General features: G+C 55.2%; 1 protein-coding gene across 2 annotated transcripts in view; it reads left to right on the top strand.

Annotated features, from left to right (window-relative positions):
• PRKCZ (protein kinase C zeta) overlaps positions 1 to 23,115 on the top strand; it is a 99,400-nt gene that overhangs the window by 50,574 nt on the left and 25,711 nt on the right. For both annotated transcript variants that reach the window (XM_081796504.1, XM_081796505.1), the window contains 4 exons: positions 15,430 to 15,515; positions 20,076 to 20,207; positions 21,173 to 21,251; positions 22,662 to 22,714. In XM_081796504.1, coding sequence (XP_081652630.1) covers positions 15,430 to 15,515; positions 20,076 to 20,207; positions 21,173 to 21,251; positions 22,662 to 22,714 — 350 coding nt within the window. The remainder of the gene's footprint in view (positions 1 to 15,429; positions 15,516 to 20,075; positions 20,208 to 21,172; positions 21,252 to 22,661; positions 22,715 to 23,115) is intronic.

Below are 23,115 nucleotides of genomic sequence, written 5' to 3'. Positions count from 1 at the left end.
AAGCACCTGTTCGGACGTGGCCATGCGGGTCCTCTCCTCAGGGTGCCACACCTGTCATCGTCACGCAAACCAGGAGAGCACATGCGTGCCCACCCCCCCCGACTCCCAAGGGCAGATTCTGGGCATATTCACACTGTACCTCGGGTTATGAGATGTGGACTGTTTTCATGCCGGCGCTCAGGTGGCAGTAAGTGTGCATGGGGTGGGTAAGAGAGGCGCCAGCGTGTTGGCAGGATTCTGGGGACACTCACGCTTCAGCCTTGGACTCCCTTAAGCCACTGTGTCAACCTCGGCTCTGCCTGGGACAAAGCCCACCCTTGCCAGACCCTCTCTGAGCTCCTGTTCAAGGGGGTCCAGGTCCTTTCCCCAAAACCTTTCTTCCTTACGATTTGATCCTCAGACACAGAATTTACAAAAATTTGGCACCTATGTGCATCCGGCCACCATCCAGCCATCTGTCCCTCGAGGTTTGCAAATTTCCACCCAAGAGGGGAGGACCACCATTGGTTTTCTCACAGATGAGCTGGGGCAGACCCCTCCTTGTGCTCCCGCAGCTGGAGGGCAGGCCTCTTACTGCTGGCATCCCTGAGGCCCGGGCGCGTCTTGCAGGTCTGTGTGTCCCTTGGGGGCACGCACAATAGTGGTGCTTCCAGTTTTGGGCCTCTTAGATTAGACGCGGAATGTTGAGGGGTTGGGCTGGCATCTGGGGCAGGGGGAGGGCTGGGTGTGGGCGTGGGGTGCGGGCACAGAAGTACTTGTGGTCCAGTCCCCGGAGGTGATTCTGACGGATGGCAGGTCTGTGGTGTGGCCGAGGAGGAGGACGGTCAAGGTCATTGGTGTTGAGATGGAGAGAAGGTGACCCAGTGCCCAGATGTTTGAGGGTGGGGAGATGATGGTGTTGACGCGTGCAGAGGGGCAGGGAGTGGTCGCGGGGAGCCCGCCCGCCATCCCCGGCCCTGGGAGGTGGATGCCAGGTCAAGGGCCCCGTGGGGCTGGCTTTGGGGCAAGAGGGGCCTTGCAGGTGGTGTGAGAGAAACACATGACCCGGGGCTCTGCACGACTGTCACGTGTCTGCTGGGGAGTCAGAGACATCAGGCAGGAACCAGCCTGCTCAGCCCCTCGCGGCAGGGACAGGAAGCGCAGGCTGACAGAGGTGCCTCGGGGACCCCGGGAGCGGGTTTTCTGTGTGCGTCCCGGGTGTCTGTGCTCATGGCAGTGCCATCGATGCACTGTGGTGAGCGAAGACACATCTGGAACAAGAGAGACGCCCCCTTCGTTGCACTAAAAGAATACAGTAGACGTGAGCTCTTTTCAGAGGTGCTTTTATGTGACTTACAAGGGTACTTACAAGGGTGGCCAAATAACAGGTTGCGTTTTGAGTGTGGGCCCCAGAAGGTTCATCTTAGAGAGAGGGGGAAAAAAAAGCCAAAGACAAGGTTAAGAACGCAGTACGGGAGTCCCCTCTTGGGCCTGTGCTGATATTGGGAGTTTTAACTTTTCTCCATGGAAGAAAATGACCTGGTGCCTCCATTCTCCATTTTCTTTCTGATTTTTTACCAAAATAAAGCATTCCAGAAACTGTAAAGTCTGGAGTGTTCAACGGAATGAGTTTTTACAAGGTCCCTGTCAGCTTCCAGTTGAATAGGGGATACCCCCCACCCAGGCGCCTCCCCCCACCCCCACCGCCCCCCCACCGGCAGATAGTTTTGCTTGTTTTCGAACTTTTTGTTGTGGAATCCTACAGGATCTCAGTCAGCATCTGTGAGTGTGACTTCCCCAGAGTGTCGGATGTGGTTCTGGCTCATCATTCCCTTTGCCCCGTCGGGCACTGTGTGAATTCACTGTGTGAATTCACTTTATCCGCTGCGCTCGCGGAGGTTCCGGTTTTTAGCTGCTGCACACGTGCGTGTACGTGGATGTGCGCTGAGCCTCGGGGCCTGGGCCTGGCCAGCCGTGTTTCATCTGCCATCTTCCCTGAAGCGGCTGCACCAGTTTACGCCCCGCCCTGTTTCCGGACATCACTCGTGTGGATTTTTTCCAGACCAGCAACGGGTCGTGACACCAATGAGTGTCGTACGATTGAACTGCGTTCTGACACCGTCTGCCCGGGGTTAGTGCAGGCCCCACAGGTTGATTCCACAAGACTGCCCTGATTTCAGACACCTGTCACGGTCCCACGATACTCCCAACCGAGCCACTATCAGCCAGGTGTCCCCAAGACCCCCTCGCAGGTTCAGGAATGTGCCAGAATGGCTCACAGAACTCAGGAGGACACCTCAGTTTGCTGGTGTATCGTGAAGGGTGCAACTCGGGACCAGCCTGACGGGGGAGCTGCAGAGGGTGAGGTGCGGGCCTTGGCTTGTGGACGCCCGTGACCTCCCCGGGCGCACGAGCCTGCAGGCCCTTCACACCTCGTCGGCTGGGGACGTTTCCTTACAGAGCTGTGATGATGAAATCCTCGGCCATTGGTGATTAACTCAGCCTGCAGCCCCTCTCCCCTCCCCAGAGGCTGGGTGTGGGGTCCCAGCCCTCCAGTCACGCCTCACTCTCTCTGAAGCTACCGAGTCCTCTCCTTAGTGTACAAAAGACCCTCCCTCTGTCACTCTGGAGAGTGCAGGGGTTTAGGACGTGTGCACCAGCCCACCCCTGTGATGAGTGTGAATTCATCGCACCCCTTCAGGCTTTCGGGGGGTGTCCAGCACGTGGGGGTGTCGCCAAGCTCTTCAGGTGTGCCAGCGGAGCCGATGTAAAATGAAATGAAATTCTGGTCTCGATTTGCATTCCTCATCACCTCTTCCCGCATACTTCTGGACTTTCCTCAGGACCCGCTTTTGTGACGTGCCTGCCCACCTCTTCTGCGTACTTTCAAAATTGGGGTGTTTAAAAATTTTTTTTTTCAACGTTTATTTATTTTTGGGACAGAGAGAGACAGAGCATGAACGGGGGAGGGACAGAGAGAGAGGGAGACACAGAATCGGAAACAGGCTCCAGGCTCCGAGCCATCAGCCCAGAGCCTGACGCAGGGCTCGAACTCACGGACCGTGAGATCGTGACCTGGCTAAAGTCGGACGCTTAACCGACTGCGCCACCCAGGCACCCCAAAATTGGGGTGTTTAAAAACAACCCAGTTGGGGTGTGCATCCTTTTTATTGATCTGTAGAGTCACTGCATGTATTCTGGTTGTGAGGTCTTTGATCACCACGAATTTGCTCCTACGCCCAGCGGTTTGCGTCTTCATTCTTTCGATGAACAGAAAATGGACTCTTATGTCACAATTAGTGCTTTTGGTAGTGTGTTGAAGAAATGCCTCTTTGCCCCAAGGACCTGAACACGCTCTCTCATGCCACGATTGCAAGCTTTCGTGACTCCTGTGACTCCTGTGAGTGAGCTTGGTGTGTGTGGTGTGAGGTAGGGGTCGTTTGCATCCTTGCTGGTAACCAACCAGTTGAACCAGGACCATTTCTTGAGAAGCCCGTCTGTCTCCCACCACATTTCAGTGGCATCCTTGTCATAAATTTGGTGACTGTGTGTGGGGACCTGTTTCTGGCCTTCTGTCCCATTGATCTCTTATACCAACATCACACTGGTTTAATTCAGCTTGATGATAACCATTCATATCGTGCGTTGTAAGTCCTCTGATTTTGTTTTCCTTCAAGATTTTCCTGGTTCCTCTCTGCCTTCTCAATTTCAATACAGATTTTACAATTGGCTTATAAATTCCCCAAACCCAGTGAGGCTGTTTGTTCGGTTGGTTGGTTGGTTGGTTTCAGTTTGAATTGCATTTGAATTTATAGATCAACATGGGAGAACTGTCGTCTCTACAATATTGAGGCTTCCAACCCCTGAGCATATACTTGTGCGGTATTCACATTCTCTCAGTAACGTTTTATAGCCTTTTGTCCAGCAGCCCTGCACGTTGTTTGTAGAGCACTTCACTGGTATTTAACTTCATGTTAAGTGATGTTACTTTTATAGTTCTCCATAAAACTTATTTGTTGATAGAAATGTATTGAGAAATGCAGTTAGTTGCTTCACGTTGACTTTTTGTCCAGCGACCTTGTGAATATGATAAATTCACACATTAATGCTGGCGCTTCATCTGCAGACACCTTTCGATTTCCTAGACAATCATTCTGTCAGGGAATAACTTTTATTTCCATCTCCCCAACCCTGCACCTGTTGCCTTCTGGCACTGGCCGTGTTTACCTTTCCAAACGATGTGGAACAGAAGTGACAACCAGCAGCCTCTTGCTCCTGATCTGGGGAAAGCTTGCAAAATTTCACCATTAAGGATGTTTGTGAAGGGATTTTTTTCCTTCTGAAAATCCCCACCATCAAATTAAAGTGGTTCCATCTTATTCCTAGTCGAGTTTTTGTCCCGAATTGTGTTGGATTTTATCAAATGCTTCCTTTGTCTCTTGACATACTTTTCTGTTTTTTTCTATTAATAAGGCAAATTAACTGATTGACTTGAACGTCACCCACCCCTGCACTTCCTTTATGCGATCCGTTTGATTGTGATGCTTACCTTTTCTATAGTTTGCTGGATTCACTTTGCTAACATTTTGTTTGGTGTTTTTGCAACCTTATTTGTGACAGAGACTGGCCTATTATTCTCCTTTTTTGTAACGTTATCATCAGAATTTAACACCGAGGTAGTTTGGCCTTATAAAATTAAATGTTTTTTTTTTTAAATTCTTACGCACATCTTACGTAAAATGATATTTAGTCTTAACTTAATTATTTGGAAGGATTCACCAGTAAAGCTCTATGAACCTGGAGTCTTCTTTGTGGGAAAGTTTTAAAAGCTGTTTAATTTTTAAATTTTTTTTTTCAACGTTTTTTATTTATTTTTGGGACAGAGAGAGACAGAGCATGAACGGGGGAGGGGCAGAGAGAGAGGGAGACACAGAATCGGAAACAGGCTCCAGGCTCTGAGCCATCAGCCCAGAGCCTGACGCGGGGCTCGAACTCACGGACCGCAAGATCGTGACCTGGCTGAAGTTGGACGCTTAACCGACTGCGCCATCCAGGCGCCCCTAGCTGTTTAATTTTTAAAATAGAAATCAAATATTGAAATTTTGTATTTCTTCTCTCATCTTTAGTCATGTTTTGAAGGACTTCGAAATGTCTAAAGATTTATTGAAAGTTCATAGCTTTATTATGTTTTAAAATATCTTTAATATCTATAGATATTATTAAATTATTGGGTTTGTCTTTCTCTTTTTAATTTTGTGAGTTTTTCATCATGTGTTTTGTGTCATATTGGGTGCATACAAATTTAGGATCATGATATCTGCTTTTCGGATTGATACTTTTACCATCTTTAAATTTTTAAGATGAAAAATACCGTTAGCCTGCGGGTTTCCTTTGTCCAACATCAACATAACTATACTAGCACCTGTATATGCCAAGGGGGAGGAGAACATAGTGTTTACGTGGTGTCCTTTTACTTTCAACTCTTCTGTATCATATTTTGACAACAGGTTGTACTAGCAGAAGTTGCTTTTAGTGTAGGCTGACAGTCCATGTCTTTTAATTGAAGCATTTAGTCCAATTACATTTAATGTGATACTGAAATGTTACAGTTTAAATCTGCCACCTTACTATTCATTTTACAACCTACCCATGTGTTTCTTTTTCACCTTCCTTTCTTGCCTGCCCTAGGTTCAGTCAAGTGTTAGTATTCCAAACTCTCCCCCCTTTATTAGCTTTGTTTAGAAATACTTCAAAAAATACATTTTTTAAATATTCTGGCTGCCTTAGAAATTACAAAACATGTTCTTGGAATGTACCTTAAATTAAATACTTGTACTATTTCCCAGGTAAGGCAAGAACCTTAGAACACTTCAGTTATATTTAACCCCTATCAATTTCTATGCTATTATTGTCGTGCATGTGGATATCACATATATTTTAAACCCCAGAAATCATCATTAATAATTGTTTTAAATTTTTTTTAACGTTTAGTCATTTTTGAGAGACAGAGAGAGAGTGCGAGTGGGGGAGGGACAGAGAGAGAGGGAGACACAGAATCCGAAGCAGGCTCCAGTCTCTGAGCTGTCAGCACAGGGCCCAATGCAGGGCTCGAACTCACAAACCATGAGATCATGACCTGAGCCGAAGTTGGACGCTTCACTGACTGAGCCACCCAGGCACCCCATTAATAATTGTTTTAAATGGTGCTCATTCAGATTTACCTGTTTCTGTAACCTTCTAATGTGCTTAATTTCTTCCTGCCTGATCATGTTTATGTCTGAGACCATTTTTCTTCTGTTTGAAATATCCCTTTTAGTATTTCTGTTAGCACAGATTTGCTGATAATTAGTTGGTTTTGTTTGTGCGAAGATGTGTTTTGCGTTCATTTTGGAGGGCTGTTTCCCACTGGGTGCACGAGTGTCGGCAGTCAGGGGTCTCCCAGCACTTTGAGTACGTTGTTTCTTTCGGGAAGTCACCTGTCAGTCTTGTTCCCTTGAAGATGATGCTTCTCTCTCTCTTTCTCTCTCTTTTTCTTCCTGGCTGCTTTTAAAGTGGTCTTTGTTCTTCTATTTCAGCAGCGCTGTGAACGAGAGGGAAGTATTGAATTTATCCCAACTGAGGTTATAGAGCTTTTTGGATCTAGGGTATAATGTCTTTTGTCTTTTTGGAAAATGTCAGCCAGTATCTTTTCAGCTGCTGCCCCATTCACTCCACCTTCTTCCCTCAGGACTGCATACCCACATTTTTTCACTATATCCCATTTGTCTCTTATGCTCTTTTCTGTATTTTTTTTTTTCCATCTTGCTTTTCTTTACCTTCTGTGCTTCAATCTGTATATTCTCTACTGATGTGTCTTACTTGGTATAATCTGCTTTTAAGTCTTTCTCCTGAATTATTAACATCAATTACTCTTTTTTGCTTTTAAATTTCTGAAATCCTAGGATTTTTTAGGGCTTCTTTTTCTCTGGGTCTCATTTGATGGTGAAATTCTCTCATCTAATCTTTTTAAATACATTTGAATGTCTGAATCACCTGAGTCTATTTCTGTAGACTATTCAGTATGCTTCTCTTTCTTGGCCTGCCTGGTAATTTTTGGTTGAATATCAGATATTGTGTTTGAAAAACTAGGTAGGCACTCTGAATGATGTTATTTTCCTCATGAGATAATTAAATTTTATTTTGGCAGACGGAGTTTGGGCAAATCACCTTGATTCAGCTCAGGCTGGCCCATTGCCCCTTTTGCATATATGTCTCTCAGTAATGTCAACCCAGAAGGTCCGGGGGTTAGCAGAACCCCAGTCTCCAGCTCTTGTCTCCCCAGTACCAAGAGCCGGCCAAAATGTCTACCTGGGCTGTCTTTTGGGTTTTGTTTTTTTCTTTTAGCAGCTGCTTTTTGCTTGGCCTCTTGGCCTCTGGCCTTGAACTTGTGCAGCTCGGGAACCACTGGATGCCCCGAAGGTTGGTTGCAGGCTCCCTTCTTTGCAGGGTCTCGAGGGGGCCTCGCAGGGCAGAGCCACGATGCCGCCCCTGTGGGCCTGAGGGCAAAGCATCGGCCCAGAAGGGCTTATTCTCCAGCCTTAAGATCTAATGGGACTTGCCTTGCTAAGTTGTGGGCGCGCTCGGGCCCCAGCACCTTTTCCTTCCTTCCTGTCTCTCCCTTTTGGAGTGGGAACGGCCATCCCAGGCCCGTCCCCACATTGTATTTTGGAAGCACACGTCTTGTTTTGGAGTCACAGGTCCCCAGCTGGACGGGAGTCTTGTCTCCGGGTGAATCGTGCCTAGAGTCTCACTGTGCCTCATGGAGACGAGTCCGTGGACGGCAAGAACTGATGCTGGGATGAGTTGAGGCCTGAGGTCGGTGGGGTGGCACGAGTGTCCTTTGCATGTGAGAAGAACACAGACTTGGGGGGACTGGGGCAGAATGTCAGGGACCGAATGTGTCCCCGCAAACTATATGGAAGCCCTAACCCCTAACGCGATGGTGTTTGGAAATGAGGTCTCGGGGAGATGATAGTTGAGGTCACGGGGCGGGGCGCTTATGATGGGGTCATTGCCCTTCTGAGAGCCCAACAGCTGTCTCTGCTGTGAACACACAGCGAGAACGTCCTCGGGCCAGGAGGAGGCCTCTCGGGGACCGCCGCACCTGCGCCTTGATCCTGCCCAGACCTCCACCCTCCAGACCGAGAGTCACTGTTGGCTGCTCCCCACCCCCTCGTCTCTGGTGTTGTGTCACAGGAGTCCAGGCTGGCTGCGCCCCTTCCTTAGGCTTGGGTTTTCCTGGGCACGCTGAGCCCCGGCTTCTGTCTCCTGATGGCTGCCCGGGAGCTGCAGGCCTTTCTGTTTGGCCTCCAGGGACTCACCAAGCAGCCTGACGGGGCGCCTGGGGGGCTCAGTCGGTTAAGCGTCTGACTCTGGATTTCAGCTCAGGTCAGGATCTTACGGTTCGTGAGTTAGAGCTCCACGCTGACGGTGCGGAGCCTGCTTGGGATTCTCCCCGCCATCCCCTCCGCCCCTCCACCCCCGTACTCTCTCTCAAAATAAATAAACACTGAAAAAAAAAAACCTGAGGACACAAGGTGGCCCTGGTGACACAGCGCTCCTCCTGGCATCGTCTCATCTGCTCCTGTGTCTGACTGTGAGGCCCTGGCACTTTCCATGGTGCTTTTCCTGCTGTCGTGGTTTGATTTTGGAGGCAGGATTGGACTCAGGTGCCCGTCCGCGGTGCCCGTTCTCCTGGTTGGAGCTGCCGCTTCCCTGGTGAGCCTGGCTCTGCCTCCCGTGTCGTGGGAGGTGTCGTGGGAGGGGCGGCTTGTCCTGCTGCAGCCATGGGGGCGCCGGGCAGCTGTGAGCAGCTTGTAAAAGTGAATCCACAGAGGAAAACCCCCACACAGGGAAGAGTTGCATTCCGCATGAGTGTATTTGCAGTAGGTTACTTGCAAGTTGGTGTACATCTTTCCATAGACTCTTTCAGAAATTTCGCTCAGCCATTTCTTTTTTTATTATTTTTTTTATTTTTGAGAGAGAGAGCACGAACAGAGGCAGGGCAGAGCGAGGGGGAGACACAGAATCTGAAGCAGGCTCCGGGCTCTGAGCTGTCAGCACAGAGCCCGACGCGGGGCTCGAACTCAACGGACTATGAGATCATGACCCGAGCTGAAGTCGGACGCTTAACTGACTGAACCACCCAGGGACCCCTCGGTCAGCTGTTTCATTAAATGCTGATTTGTACCACCAAACATTAAGATATTTGTGATAAAATTATTCGAAAGTTGAACCGTTATAACTCCTCTCGCTCAAAACACCTCTTAGGATTGGTCTTCTTCACGGACATGGATGGTGTTCGGTGAGGAAGGGCGGCTGTGAGGACCCCTCGGCGGCCCGCGACCCTGTCCTCCCGGCGGTAAAGGGGTTGCGCCCCATGGGTGCTCCATCACCGTGGTTGACGTGCGTGCACCTCGCTGGTCCTTAGAGCCAATCAGAGATCGGTTCCGAAGCGGGCGTCCTGCGTGTCCCGGTCGCTTGCGTCTGTCCGCGGCGCCTTTCCCTCTGGAGGAGGAGCGCTTTGCGTCCCCTGCCCCGGCCACTGACACGGCAGCGCCTCCCCGTCCCCTCCTCGGTGACCCGGCTTTCTCTGCCCTGCTGGCCTGGCCATGGGGAGAGGGGGTGGCAGGGATGTCATGCTGGTAGATGCTGGCGGCCCAGCCCGAGTGCGTCCCCACTCCCCCTGCTGGAGAGGCTCTGCTGTGCGGCCCTCACGCAATTTAAGCTTTAAAACCAGGGTCTGCCAGCGGGTGTGGCCGCGGGTTAGCCTGGAACCGGGGGGCAGTGCCCTGGGGGGGGGGGGGTGCCCACGTGGGTAGAACCCAGCTCACTCCTGCCTCCTGTGGCCTCCTGGCGTGTGGATGCTGTCCCCGTCATGTCCACCCAGCCAGTGGTGACCCGGCCTGGTGCTCCTGCCCTGGGGAGGGGAGTCCCTCTCGGCAGCCTGGTCGGGTCATTTTGGTCATGTGACTGCCCGGGACCCAGGACATCACTGGGGGTCGCCCTGCTCTGTTTTTGTCAGCGCCCTTCCCCGCCTGCACAATGACAAGGTTTGGGGTGGCCCCGTGCCCGTGTGCTCCCAGCGAGGGCACCCAGGACTTATGATGACAAGTGCCTCACACACACCATGGGCCAGGAAGCCTTGCCCCAGGGCACGTCCGGGTACCCGTCCTGAGGGCTGACCCCATGATTACTGGGCCGCCCCCCATGGCACGTCACTGCCCAGCTGTCCCCTCCGCGTCCCTTCGTCCCCTGGTTTAAATATTCATGGTGTTTATCATCATTTGCCGTCAGCTCCAGGAGGACAGTCTTCTGTCCTCTTTGTGTGTGTCCCTAGTGCCTCCCGAGGGTGCTGACTGCTTGCAGGGATGAGGAGATGCGGGCAGTGGCTTCGCTCCTGTGCGGGCCAGTCAAGCACCTGTGTTTTCCGTGTACTTACCTAGACCTTTCGTGGTGTTGTTGTCACAAGGCCGTGTCCTGTGCTGCATCCTTGTGGGGAGGAGGTGGCCCCTGCCGTGCAGGTAGAAGCCAGGCAGGTACGACACTTCCCGCGGGGACAAGGACTGCGGCTCACGTGACCCGAGAAGGCCACTCGCCTCCCTCATCACGTGGTTCCCGGCTGTGTGGTCCCAAGACCTTTCCCATGGCCACGTCTGTCCCTGTGGTTCCTCGCCCACCTTCCACGGCTCAGCACCCTCTGACCCACACCTCGAGCTGGAAGGAGATGCTGAGAGGCAGCCTTGTGATCGGGGACACCCCTCAGGTGCACGAGATCTGTGTCCTGTGCCTGTCCCACCCCGCGGCCCCAGCCCCTGGCACGGTGACCGTGTGTTCGTCCCTCAGAACCTTCCAGACTGTGCAGCAGCCCCACAGTTTCCCCACAGCCGGGCTGACATCCCGCCCGAACCCCCAAGCTGCTATTACACAAGGTCACGTGAAGGACGCAGTAGGAGCCTTTCAGTGGGATGTGACCTGGGGGGAGTGTCCTGTGAGCCCAGATGCCGGCCGGGCGATGTGGCGCAGAGAACGGCCCGGCAGGGCCGCCGGCCCCCCGCCTCTGTCCCCTCACACCAGCTCTGCACACAGTCCTGGATGACCGAGCGACCAGGGCATCTCAGACGTCTTAGCCCAAAACATGCTCTTTGTCATTGCTGTTCTGTGTCACAGACCAAGCCCGGCGGTCCCCGCCCTCGGGGGCACGGAGCCGGGGCGCGGGGGAGGTCGCTCTCCCTGACGGAGCAGCGCCCCTTCTGCCCTGAGACCCCGGTGTCGACCTCACGCCACCTCCCACCCCGCGACCCGAAGCCACCTCGGCCTCGCCTGGGGCCTCGTCACCGATGTGGGACCCCCTCCCCGGGGGCATCGGGCCATCCGGTCACTGTGCCCTGACGTGTGCCACGTGGTGCGGCCACTCGCACCCGGTTCCGAGGCGCCGCGCGGGGCCGCGGTCCGCTGCCCGGGGACGAGAGGGGCCGGGACATTCGGCACGGCCCACGCCATGCCCTGGGTCTGCGGGCGCAGGGCGTATCTCTCGGCTCCTCGGCCGTTCTCGTCGGCGCCCTCCAGACGCTCGATTGCCATAGAAACCGAGCTCGTTAAAATTCCCCACAGCCTCCTAATTATAGAATTTCAAAGGCGAGCAGCCCTTCCTCCGAGGGTTGGAGTTGAGGTGGGGGGTGGGGGCAGCCCACGCGGGCCCAGCGCCGCCCGGAGCTGGCCCAGCTTTGCCGCGATGCCACGTCTGCGGCGCCCAGGACGGGCCCCGGAGGGCACACCCCGAGCCCGGAGCTCGGCCCTGACCGCACAGCCGAGACGGGACCCTGGGGGCCGCCAGGACTGTGGGCGAGCTCCACGTGCCTTGCGCGGGCCCCCCACGCGTCTGCGGGCGGGCTCCGCGGGCACTGGGATCAGGGGGACGAGGTGGTCGAGCCGTGGGGGCGCGGGGCCCGTGTTCTCCCCCGAGCAGCCGCGCCTCTGCACGCACGTGCTCTCCGAGGACACTTGCTCTTTTCTTCCTTTGTGAACCGTGCCTGTCACTTCGGATCGGGAATAAGGGCCGTGACTTTCCGGGCAGAAACCCAGGACCTGCGAACGCGACCGTTGCCCGAGCCGGTGGCCCGTGAGGTCGGTGGCCGTGGCCTCCGAGGGGAGGGGACCGTTGGGCCCCCACAGCCTCCATCGTCACCTCTGAGATCAGGGGCTCAGGAGGGCAGAGCGGGTTCCATCCGGCTGCGTCCGGCCCCGCACTTGGGGAACATTCCAGTAAAGACTCAGCTTCGGAAGCGTTGGGCGCTTTGTTTGGTGTTTGCCACTGTGGGAATTTGGGTTTTCCAGGAAAGGCTCTCAGTTTGGTTCAGAAGTTAAGGAAGTGCTAATCCCAATCCAGTCGTGAGAGAAGCCCCAGGCTAAACCCCCAGGCGGGCACCCGAGTCTGACCGCGCTCCTCAAGGCCAGCAAGGTCGCGAAAACCAGGGCCGGCTGAGAAACCACCACCACCGGCGGGTCCGCGGAAGGACGACATGCCGTGTGGGATTGAGGGTGTTGTCTGGGCCAGAACCAGCGCGTCAGGGAAAAGGTAGCGGGGCAGAGCGTGTGCCTTAGTTGACGCGTCAGCTCGTTGGCGGTAACGAAGGCTCCACACGCTCGTCCGATGTCAACCAGAGGGGCACCGAGCCTGCCTGCGGTCTGCACCATTCCTCCCAAGTCTGAGATTGTAAATTGCTGTGCCCATAGCCTCCAGCCAGGATAGAGCTTAACCCGTACCCACCCCCGTGACCTGTCGCCCGGAGGCCACACTGTCCTGAACTTGGCATTGGTCTTTCACTTACTAGAACAATTTCATCTCGTGATTATGGATCCTAAAACAATTTGTTGTTGATTTTGTCTATTTTGTGGTTGTGTAAGAGTGGCACCGTTTCCTAAAGCCATTGATATATTGATATATGTATCAATATATCATTTTCTATTGACTTTTTAGGTAGTTTGATTTTCGAAGATGTATCTGTCATGCTGTGGGTGGCTCAAGTCAGGTGTTACCGCCAGTCGGGTCTCTGTGGTGCAGCCGCACGCTCACCGCGTCCATTTACCATCCTCTTGTCTGTGACCCTGGGCATCTTCAGACGTGCTTGAATGTCCCCCAGCTCGTGTGCGACAGTTTCTCTCGGGCTTTGATCAAGGAGTAATGCAATCGCTAGGTCATGGAGGAAGCAAATGTTCCTCCCCACAAATATCGGTGCTATGTTATCCCCCCCTCTCGGAGAATAAGCAGCTTCTAGGTTGCTGTTCGTCGGGGTTGTGGGAGATTAACCTGGGCCCACCGCTCAGGCATCGAGGCTACCGAGGTGCCTTTGGGTTTCCCTGATTACTCACGAGGTGGGGCTTCTGGTCATTTTCATTCACTGTCTGTCTTCTGTGGAATGCCTGTTCTTGTCTTCTGTTCATGTTTTTCCTTTGTTAACTTATGGAACTTGTGTGTGCATCCTAAGTCACGAAGCCTCACCACGTGTGTGTGCTGATTCTCTTTGGCTTCCCTGGTGGCCTCTGGCTGAACATCCGTGCTTGTTTTGATGCACTCAGGTGCACTTGCTCCTTTTTCTACTGCCTTTTGTGTTTTCAGAGTTTTTCTCGCCTTCATATTAGTAAGATCTTCTCCTACGTTTCCTTATAGAATTTGTTGTCGTTTTGCTCCTCATGTGTAAGTTCTAGTCTTTTGAGGGGACAGAGCTGTGTGTGGAGTGAGGCCTATGCGGGCCACGTGCAGCCCTTGGTCTTGTCCCCTCGGTGAGTGTGCCTGCCTGCTGTGCATTCCCTAATGCCCCTTGGCCTCTGCTAGGACATCTTCGTGTGTCTTATTTTGGCCGACTTTAACCAAATTTGAAGGATATCCAGTTGGGCATATTTTTAGACATATTTTAGGGCATATTTTCCGTGTGGCAAGTGGGCCGGAATCAAGAAACCCAGAGTGTTGGTGCTGGTGTGTCCCCATCAGGCCAGCTCAGTTCCCTCTGTATCTCTGTGTCCCCTGGTCTGTGTCTGTCACTCAGTGCTTTCTCTCTTCAGGACACCTGGGGGTTGTGAATGCCACATCCAGGGAGGGTCAGGGGATGTGATCACCATGCGTGGGGACAGCCAGACCTGTGGACATCAGCACCGACCCACCGCCAGCCAGGCATCCCTCAAACCAAGGCAGGTGGCCTGGAAGGGCTGGGTCTGGCAGGGCACGCCTTGTCAGCTGGGCAAAGGCCCTGGAGGTCACCGGGGACTCCTTAAGGGCAAGGGACACATAGACTGAGGGTGGTACTGCCTCCTGTGGACTCCAGGCCTGAAGCCCAGGTGTGAACTCGCAGGGGGAGAGCAGGAAGGTGGAGGCTGGTGCCACCTCCCTCCAGGCCCTGCTCTTGTCCGGGAATTGCTGAGAGCCTGTGGCGGGAAACCTTTGAGGGGTCCTTGGGCAGCGCGTGGGCCTCTGCCAAAGCCCCAGCTGCCCGCCGGCTGTGGGGCTCCTGCCGCAGAGGAATCCGACTTCTTGTTTCTTGGTCTCCCGCTTAAAGGGAGGGAGGCAGGCTCCGAGTGGCCGTCCGGCCAGAGCTGCTAATTTGCTTGTTTTAAAAACATTCCGTTACAGTTTCCACATCGGTGTATATTCGTGGCACTTCCACGGCTCATGAAAGTGGCTTTCACCGCGGAACTTTATAAAAGCACAAAGCTTCCCGTTGTATCCTGAGTGTTTTGTTTGTACCAGCGTTTGCCTCAGAGTGTTTGGAAGGAGCGAGTTATGAGCATTTTTAGGGAAGAATAAAACCAACGGTTCTAGTTCCCCAACTGGCTCTGGCATTTTTGATCAGCAGTGTCCTTCTTACAAGTTTACATTATTGAACGTGTGTTTTGAAAGCGACGTGTTGGGTAACGCTCGACTCAGCACGAGCGCCCGGCCTGTCTGCCCCACCTCTGCCCCGAGATGTGTCAGGCCGGGGACACCGGGAGGGGGTCTTGTGTGTCCGGGTGGGCAGGTCGCCCGGCCGAATGCTGTGTTTCTGGCTGACCGTGGACTCCACGTGGCAGCCGCAGCCCCTCTGTGGATGGTGAGACGTGAGCTCACGGCCCCTCTGAACCACATCCCAGTGTGGAACAGGGGGCCTGGTTTCCGCGCCCGGAGGAAGGAGGGTGGAAAGGAAAACAAGGAGGAGGGCTTGGAAGTGGGCTGGCCTCCAGTGACGTTCTGGCCGGACCCTCTCGGGGGCCGCCCGGCTGCTGTCCTCCCTGCCAGGGTGGCCGCCGGGCACACCGTCGCGCCAGCCCCTGGACGGAGCGGCCGTCACCGCGGGCTGACGGCCACCGGGCTCCTGTCCTCGTGTGGGGGGGCGCTGGTGGCCGCGGGGCTGTCCTTTACCCGTCTTCTATCCTCCCTAGAGTCCGTCTACCGCCGCGGAGCCAGAAGATGGAGAAAGCTGCACCGCGCCAACGGCCACCTCTTCCAGGCCAAGCGCTTTAACAGGGTGAGTGCCGCCGACGCGGGGCGCGGCCTGAGCAGGACCCTTCCGCGGAGAGTGGGCGGGGCCGCGGAGGCCGTGCCAGCGGGTTCCAGAAAGGAGCCGTGGTGAGGCTCTGGTCAGGCCTTTTCTGCACGTGGTGGCTGTTTGACGGATGCAGTCTGTGCATCTCGGCGTTGCTCTGCTGGGATGACACCAGCCACAGCGCGTGCTCTTGGCCGCGAGGACCTCCTGTGTGCCCGGGGCCCCCTCACGGCCCGCGTCTGCCACCCAGGTGGGCCCGCTGCCCAGCCCTTCGTTTCCATCGTTCCTCTTCAGGACGCTGTCACATTCTCCAGCAATGATGTGGTTTGTGTGGCTTTGTGGTTGGTCTGCTTCACAGTGGGGGAGGGGGCAGGGGGTGCCTGCAGGTGCCTCACTGGCCAAGGCCCTTCACGTCCCGGGGCCGCCGGATCCCCGCGCCACAGACTGGGCTTAAAGCAGCAAGTCCTTCTCTCCCAGTTGCGGAGCCACAGGCCCCAAGCCGCGGCGTGGGCAGGGCTCTGCTCCCTCTGATGGCTCTAGTGGACCATCCGTCCAGCCTTTTCCAGCTCCCGGGGGCTGTGGCGGTCCTGGGTTTGTGGCTGCTGCAGTCCGATGTCTGTTCTGTCCTCACATGGCCTCTCTTCTCTCGTAAGGACGTCCGTCGGGATTAGCCCCCACCTGATCGACTATGACTTCATTTTAACTAAGTACCTCTACAGAAATTCTTTTTCAAAATGAGGCCTCATTTGGAGGTTGTAAGGGGACGTGAATTCGGGGACACCATTCCGCCCGCTCCAGCAGCCACACGCGTGCTCACCTGAGGGCCTTTGCACGTGCTGAGGGCTGTGCCCGGTGCGCCCGCCCCCATGCTCTCGGAGCACGTGCTCTGTCTTACTTTCTGTCTCTTGGCTTGGACGACTATCCAGCTCCTCCTCTGTGCCCCCGTCGCATATGCACCTGCTGCCCCCCACTGGGTGCAGTGCTCTGGTCACTGGGACTCTGAACGTGGGTTCCCCGATGATTGGAGGAAGGTCAGCCAGGGGAGACCCAGGGCACTGTGTAGGGACCAAGAAGAATGGGGCACGTCTGTGAGGAATGAGAAAGACCCTGGGAACCGAGGTGGGTGGTGGGAGAGCACAGGCTCCAAGGAATGTCGGGTGTCCTGGGGGAGGTTAGGCATCACCAGCAAGCCAGTGCCTGAGGACAGAGGTGTGGCTGCATGAATAATGGACGCTTGTCACATCCCTGGGCCGACTGACTGGGTGTGGACGGGAATTTTTGTGATGAAAGGGGGCTGCCGACAATGTGAAGAAATGGAAACATCCCAACTCCCAAGGTGCGAAGCACCTGCCGCCCCCTCCCCGTGTTTATTTTACCAGCCAGCTTTGCGGCCAGGAGGCTTCTCTTTCTGCACATCTGGGCACCAGCTTGGTTCTGGACAGAGAGGGGTCTCGGCCAGACGGGACCAGCCACCTTTCGGGATATCACAGAAGGTTCTAGGAGTCCCGCTCCCCCATGTTGACTGCTGGTGAAACACCGTTTCTTCATCACAGCTGACTCACCGGTCCAAGACGAAGCCCACCCAGCCAGCAAGACAGGCCGGGGCCCGGCTTGTCCCCCCCTGCAGATTTTAGGAGAAAACCCCATTTCTCTGATTGCAGGGTGCAGACCCTGACTCTGCTTTCCCCTGCCTGCCCCTCCTGCCCCTCCCCGGTCCCGCCCTGTTATACATGTTCAGCTGTCCCCAGAGCCCCAGAGTGGGTTTCCCCACACACGGGGAGAGAGAAGGGAGCCTGTCCGAAGACCCTCGACTCAGATCGTTTGGTCGTTCACAGATGAGGAGGCAGATGTGTGCGCAATTTGTTTCCAATTTTGGTTTCCCACCTGACTGTCCTTGGCTCGACGTCCCGTTGCCTGAGCCCTGGCGGCTGGCTCCGTGCCGTTCACCGTGTTAATCACAGGGCTGTGCACTTCAACTCCACCTGTCACTTGAAAGGATGTTTGCAGAGCCCCGCGCTTTGTTCTACAGGAATCGGCAAGACCTACAGGCGAAAAGCCCCCGGAGGTCATTTCCTCCGTCCTCCTCGGCAACTCAAGGGTGGAAAGTGAGTGAACTCAGTGACACCGCCGGCCATCTTCCCGAGGCACCTGCCTGGATCGTTATTTGCCTTCGACATGACGTTTCTTCTAGAACAATGAGAAAAGGTTCCATTGGTGAATCAAAGGGAGAGATCCAGCGAGTTTCTGGAGAAGAAATGAAAACCTCTGTCCTGGAGCAGGAGACACGGGCGGCATGGATGGGGGGGCACGAGGGCGAGGCCCCCTCTGCAGGATGCGACTGATGGTCAGAGTCCCGCCCTGGGAAGCCCCGGGGCGTGAGCATCTCTGGCAAATGCCCGTCAAGGATTTCTCCTAAGCTTCTTGGTCCCAGCGACTAGAACAGGGGTTAGCAAGCAATTCCTGTTAAATCCATGTTGAGGGCCGGAGAGTAGATACCTTAGACTCGCTGGGCCACAAGGCCTCTGTCGCAGCCACCGCCCCGTCATAGTGTACTAGCCACAGGCAGTGGGTCGACAAACGAGTGAGGGCCTGTTCCAGTAAAACTTTATTTGGAAAAGACAGGTGGTGGTCCTCATTGGCCTGCCCCTGGACTAGGGATTGGAGTTACCACTGGCTGAACCGTCAGGCCGCGAGAGGAGCAGGTCTGGGGCCTGGCGGGAGCCGCCTTTCCCACCCCGCAAGAAGCAGCAGAAACCCAGACCAAAGGCTCCGACCTCAGATGAGCTCAATATGGCCCAAAACTAGAACGGATGATGCGAAATCCGAGCAAGGGCCAGATTCAGTGGTGTGTAAGGAGACTTAAAATGTTTTTACCCCATTAACTTATTAATTCATGTGAATTTCAGAGAATCGTGGCTCGGGGGTTAGGTTTTGATTTATTTCTTCGTGATGTCTCCTGAAGTGTTAACCAGTCAAACACAGGTCTGAGATCAAGAGCCCTTGCCAACGTGCGATAGCCTCTCCGGACAAGCGAGGGCACGCCGCTGCTGGTCAGCGGCTGGCCCGGCCCGGCCCCTGCTCACCTCTGGGAAGGAATGTGTTACCTCGCAAAGGCACCGGTCGGCTGTGAGTTTGCCCCTATCCGCGAACCAAGCGTTGCAGATTAGGTTGTTCAGGGGTGACAATGGGAAGGCTGCTCGTGTTGGTGGGTTACGTAAGAAGGTGCTTTTGTTTCATGGCTTCATAAATGGTGTTTGACAGACACACGCGCAGAAGAGAGTGAAACCCATCTTCATACCTGAAGCTCCTCCTTTGAATGCGAAGCTGGGCTTTTACCCGGCTTGAGACCGTGGCCCCCGCGGCCGGCCACTGCGCCCCGTCCAGGCCATTCCCCGCCGGGCCCACCCTCTGTGCCTGCCAGCTCGTGGGACAGACGCTTTAGGCAACACGGAGGACTCGGAATAAATTCTTCTCTTTCCTGTTTCCGGAGTTAAAAGTGACGCGGGGTGTGTGAGTGTGCGTTTGCTTAACCTTAGCAAACGTGGTTGGGGCACCTGTGTGCCAGGACCAGCCCCCTCAGGCCCTGGTTTCCGAGCTGGGTGCTTCGCTGGTGAGGAGTCGGCTTCTTGGTGCCCGTGGCCCTGAGCACAGGCCCACGGCCTGTCCGTGTCACCCCGATCCGCCCTCCCCCCGGCCCCCGCCCGAGTCCACCCATCAGAGGATTCCATCAGCCGTTGTGAATGAACTACAGTACAGTGTGGTCCTTCACGGTTGTCTCCAGGAGCAGAGACTCTCTCAAAAGAAGGGAATTTGTTAAAAACGGCGAAAGAGGCTAAAGCCTGCCAAGGAGTTCCAGCCAGGAAAGATGGTCGCGGGAACCCGGCAGACGTGCGGCCACGCGTGTGACCGGCTTTCTGAACACACTCATCTTCGTGCCCTTTCAACAGCCCAACGTGAGGAAAGCATCACCAAACCAGCTGACGATTGCCATTAATTTCAGCTACTTAGAGCTTGAAGAACGAAGATTGACCGCGGAAAAATCTTTAAAACTACCAAAAACCCAAGCAATCGCAGGCTGCCCCTAGCGGCCAACACACGACACGTAATGCCAGGCAGAGTTAGTCTCTCTGTGGCCGTGCGGGGGAGATGTGTGGATGCCCCCCACGCCCCCCTCAGCCTGGGTCACTGCACCAGACGGGGAGCCACCCTGTTCGGCACACGACCCGGCAAGGGCTGGAATCCCCTCCGGTCCCTGCAAGCAAGGGGGGGCCTTGCCCGGGGAGGGGTCTTGTCACCCCTGCCGGAGCGGGACCCCATGGTTCCCCCAGCCTGGGAGCGGACCCAAGCAGGGGGCCCGGAGCTTGGGCAGAGCCTGGTGCCCGACGTGACCCACTGGTTGGGCCACCTCTTGTCTAGCTCCCATCATCGTTCGGGACATCAGGGAAGGTGCAGCGTGCCCCAGTGCTGAGCTGGGTCCCCTGCAGTGAGGCGCGGGCCTCAGGGGCGCCCAGGCCCTCGGCGTGACGGCCGCTGTCCTTGCAGAGAGCGTACTGCGGCCGGTGCAGCGAGAGGATATGGGGCCTCGCGGGGCAGGGCTACAGATGCATCAACTGCAAGCTGCTGGTCCATAAACGCTGCCACGTGCTCGTCCCGCTGACCTGCAAAAGGCATATGGTGAGTGTGGCCCAGATTGGGCCCGGGGGCCCGCGGGGGGGGGGGCAGCCTCGAGCCCACTGCCCACCTGACCCTGGCGGCCCTCAGTCCCCCTCTGTCCAAATAGGGTCCTGCCGCCAGCGAGGCAAGAGGAGGGGCTGGGACGGGGCCCCTCTTCCGAGCCCTGTGACCCCTAGCACTCGTGGCGGGGGGCCTCCGGTGCCCGCTGCCACTCTGGCACGAAGGTGCGGGGCAGGGAAGGCTTGTGTGGACCCCAGGCACGAAGCAGCTCTCGAGCAGAGCAGAGGGGAAAGCGCCATGACGCTCCGCACGCCAGGGCCTGCGCCGTGTGACCCTCACCGCCAGCCCGCGATCCTGGAGTCGGAGCTCCCAGCCCTTTGAGATGCTGTTCGTTTCCTTACTGAGCGTCCAGGCTCCCTTGTGCTCCTGGGCCTCTGGCCGTCACCCCTGATGGGACAAGAGCAGAGTCCAGACCTTGTCACAAGCCGATGTTGCTGAGCCCTGGGATGTGGGTTCCCGTAGGTCCGCGTCGGCCTAAGAAACGAGGCCAGCCCCACAGATGTAGTCAGTCGGGGGCCGAACGATGCCAATGCCTGGAGCCCGGTGTCCGCCAATAGGGGGCTGTGGCAGGGGTGACCTCAGCCTCCTGGGACTCTGATGCAGCCGTGGGGGCAAGGGAGACTACCAAGCACTATGAACAGATGCCCTGCTTTTTAAAGCACCTGCTGGAAAGGTCACAGTGTGAGGTGCTGAGTGATCACCCTGCCTGTGGAATCACGAAATTTCTATGTGGGTCTCTCCACCTCCAGGGCAACAATGTTACCAGGTACACTTGTGTAACATGTATTGTCACACACGCTACAATGTGTATACCAGAAGAGGTGATCCTCGAAAGTCACACGGTATCTCCAGAAGCTACACTGTGACACCTGACCGGTCACTTTGTAATGCTCATGTCTTCGCAGGATTCTGTCATGCCTTCCCAAGAACCTGCAGTAGACGACAAGGACAACGTGGACCTTCCTTCTGAGAACACCGATGGAAGTAGGGGCTGCTTTCTTCCCACTCGTGGAGCCCGGGCTCTCCGGCCCGGAATCCCTGCTTGGCCGCCATTCTGACCACACCTCACTGAGGGCCTTCCCTCATCCTGGGCGGAGATGGCAGGGTGGGGTGGCCTTCTGTGGGCACGCACATCTCTGTGAGTGGCTGCCATAGGAGTCGGGGTGGGCGTTTTCCCTCGGCACCGACCGTGGGAGTTCTAGAAGTTGTTTACGGTGGCACCCACCCTGGGGAGGCTGCTGCGTCGAGCTGGTCTCCATCCGTGGAAAGGCCTGCTGTCAAGGTGGTTCTTGAGTTTCTGTAGGATTTCGTGGGGGTTTGGGTGGGGGAGAGACTTTTGTTTAATAGTAAGAAGCATTCGGAGAATGATTTTGAATACTAGTTGGACTGATAGCTTAGCTCTGAGCTCCCAAAGTCTGTGGATTATTATGAGAGCTTCGAAGAGTCCCTGCCCTCGAGTGGTGAATGTGAGCTCTGCACCCTGAGAGTCCTTGAAGGATGGAATGAGACCACAGAAGATAAAGCATTTAGCACAACAGCTCACACAAAGCAGACAACAACCCACACACTCACCCACCCACCCACCTACCTACCCATCCAACCATCCATCCACTTATCTGTCCATCTGCCCATCCATCCACCTATTCATCTGTCTACCTGTCCACTCATCTATCCACTCACCATCCATCCATCCACCCCCCCTACCTATCCATCCACTTATCCATCTGTCCATCCTTCTGTCCATCCATCCTTCCATCCATCCTTCCGTCCAACCATCCAACCATCCTTCAGTCCATCCATCCACCCACCCACCCACCATCCATCCACCACCCATCCATCCACCCATCCTTCCATCCATCCAACTATCCATCAGTCCACCAGTCCACCCACCCACCTATCCATCCATCCTTCCTTCCTTCCTTCCTTCCTTCCTTCCTTCCTTCCTTCCTTCCTTCTGTCCGTCCATCCATCCATCCATCCATCCACCCACCCACCTACCCATCCATCCATCTATCCATCCACCATCCCCTCTTCTGCCCGCCTGCCCACCTATCCATCTGCACACCCTAAGAACAGTGTCTGGAAAGCTAAATACCACAGTCTTCTTGAAGTTACTTCCACATGAATCGCTGAGAACACGTGTCACAAATGCAGGTTCCCAGGCTCCACCCACAGAGGTGTAGAGTCAGCAGGTCTGGGTGGGACCAGGAAGCTGCATTTTCTTATGACTGTGCGGTCAGCTGTGGCCACTCCGTGATTCGCCCTGAATGCTGCAGATTTGGCCTGGGCCACCGGTGTCTCCAGAGGATCGAGGGGCCCTGGGTTCCTCTGTGTGTCAGGCTACATTCCTGACAATGCCTAGAATGCCCTGTTTTTTCTTTCTCTCTTCACTAGTTGCTTATATTTCTTCAAGCCGGAAACATGACAACATTAAAGATGATTCTGAGGTGAGTAAATGAGATGGCTCGTTAGTGTTTCCAATTTTTTTTTATAAGTTCACTAGCTCGTTTCTGGGGCAGTTATGGAAATTTAAATAGGAACTAGACAGGCTTGGGGATGCTAACCTGTCTAACCTCACCGTAAGCGAGGGAGTGGTCTGCGGACATCTAGGGTGATGTTCACTCAGGGCTTCAGGATGGAGTCCCACGGAGGTTCTAGCATTTCGCGCAGAAGGGATCTCCAGAGCATTAGGTGGACAGAGAGCGAGCGTGTGCGGCTGACAGGAGCCACTGCTCAGTCGCAGGCGTGAGGGTGCAAGGTTCACTGCATGGTTCTCTCAGCGACGGGGAACTGGGGGATGAGGTGTCATTGGCCAGGCCTGTGTGAGCCCAGGCCGCGGGCTGGTGTG

The sequence above is a fragment of the Panthera onca genome, chromosome C1 (genome assembly GCF_046562875.1).
Source record: "Panthera onca isolate mPanOnc1 chromosome C1, mPanOnc1 haplotype 2, whole genome shotgun sequence".
NCBI classification, from domain to species: Eukaryota; Metazoa; Chordata; class Mammalia; order Carnivora; family Felidae; genus Panthera; species Panthera onca.
This window is presented reverse-complemented; position numbering and strand designations above follow the sequence as displayed.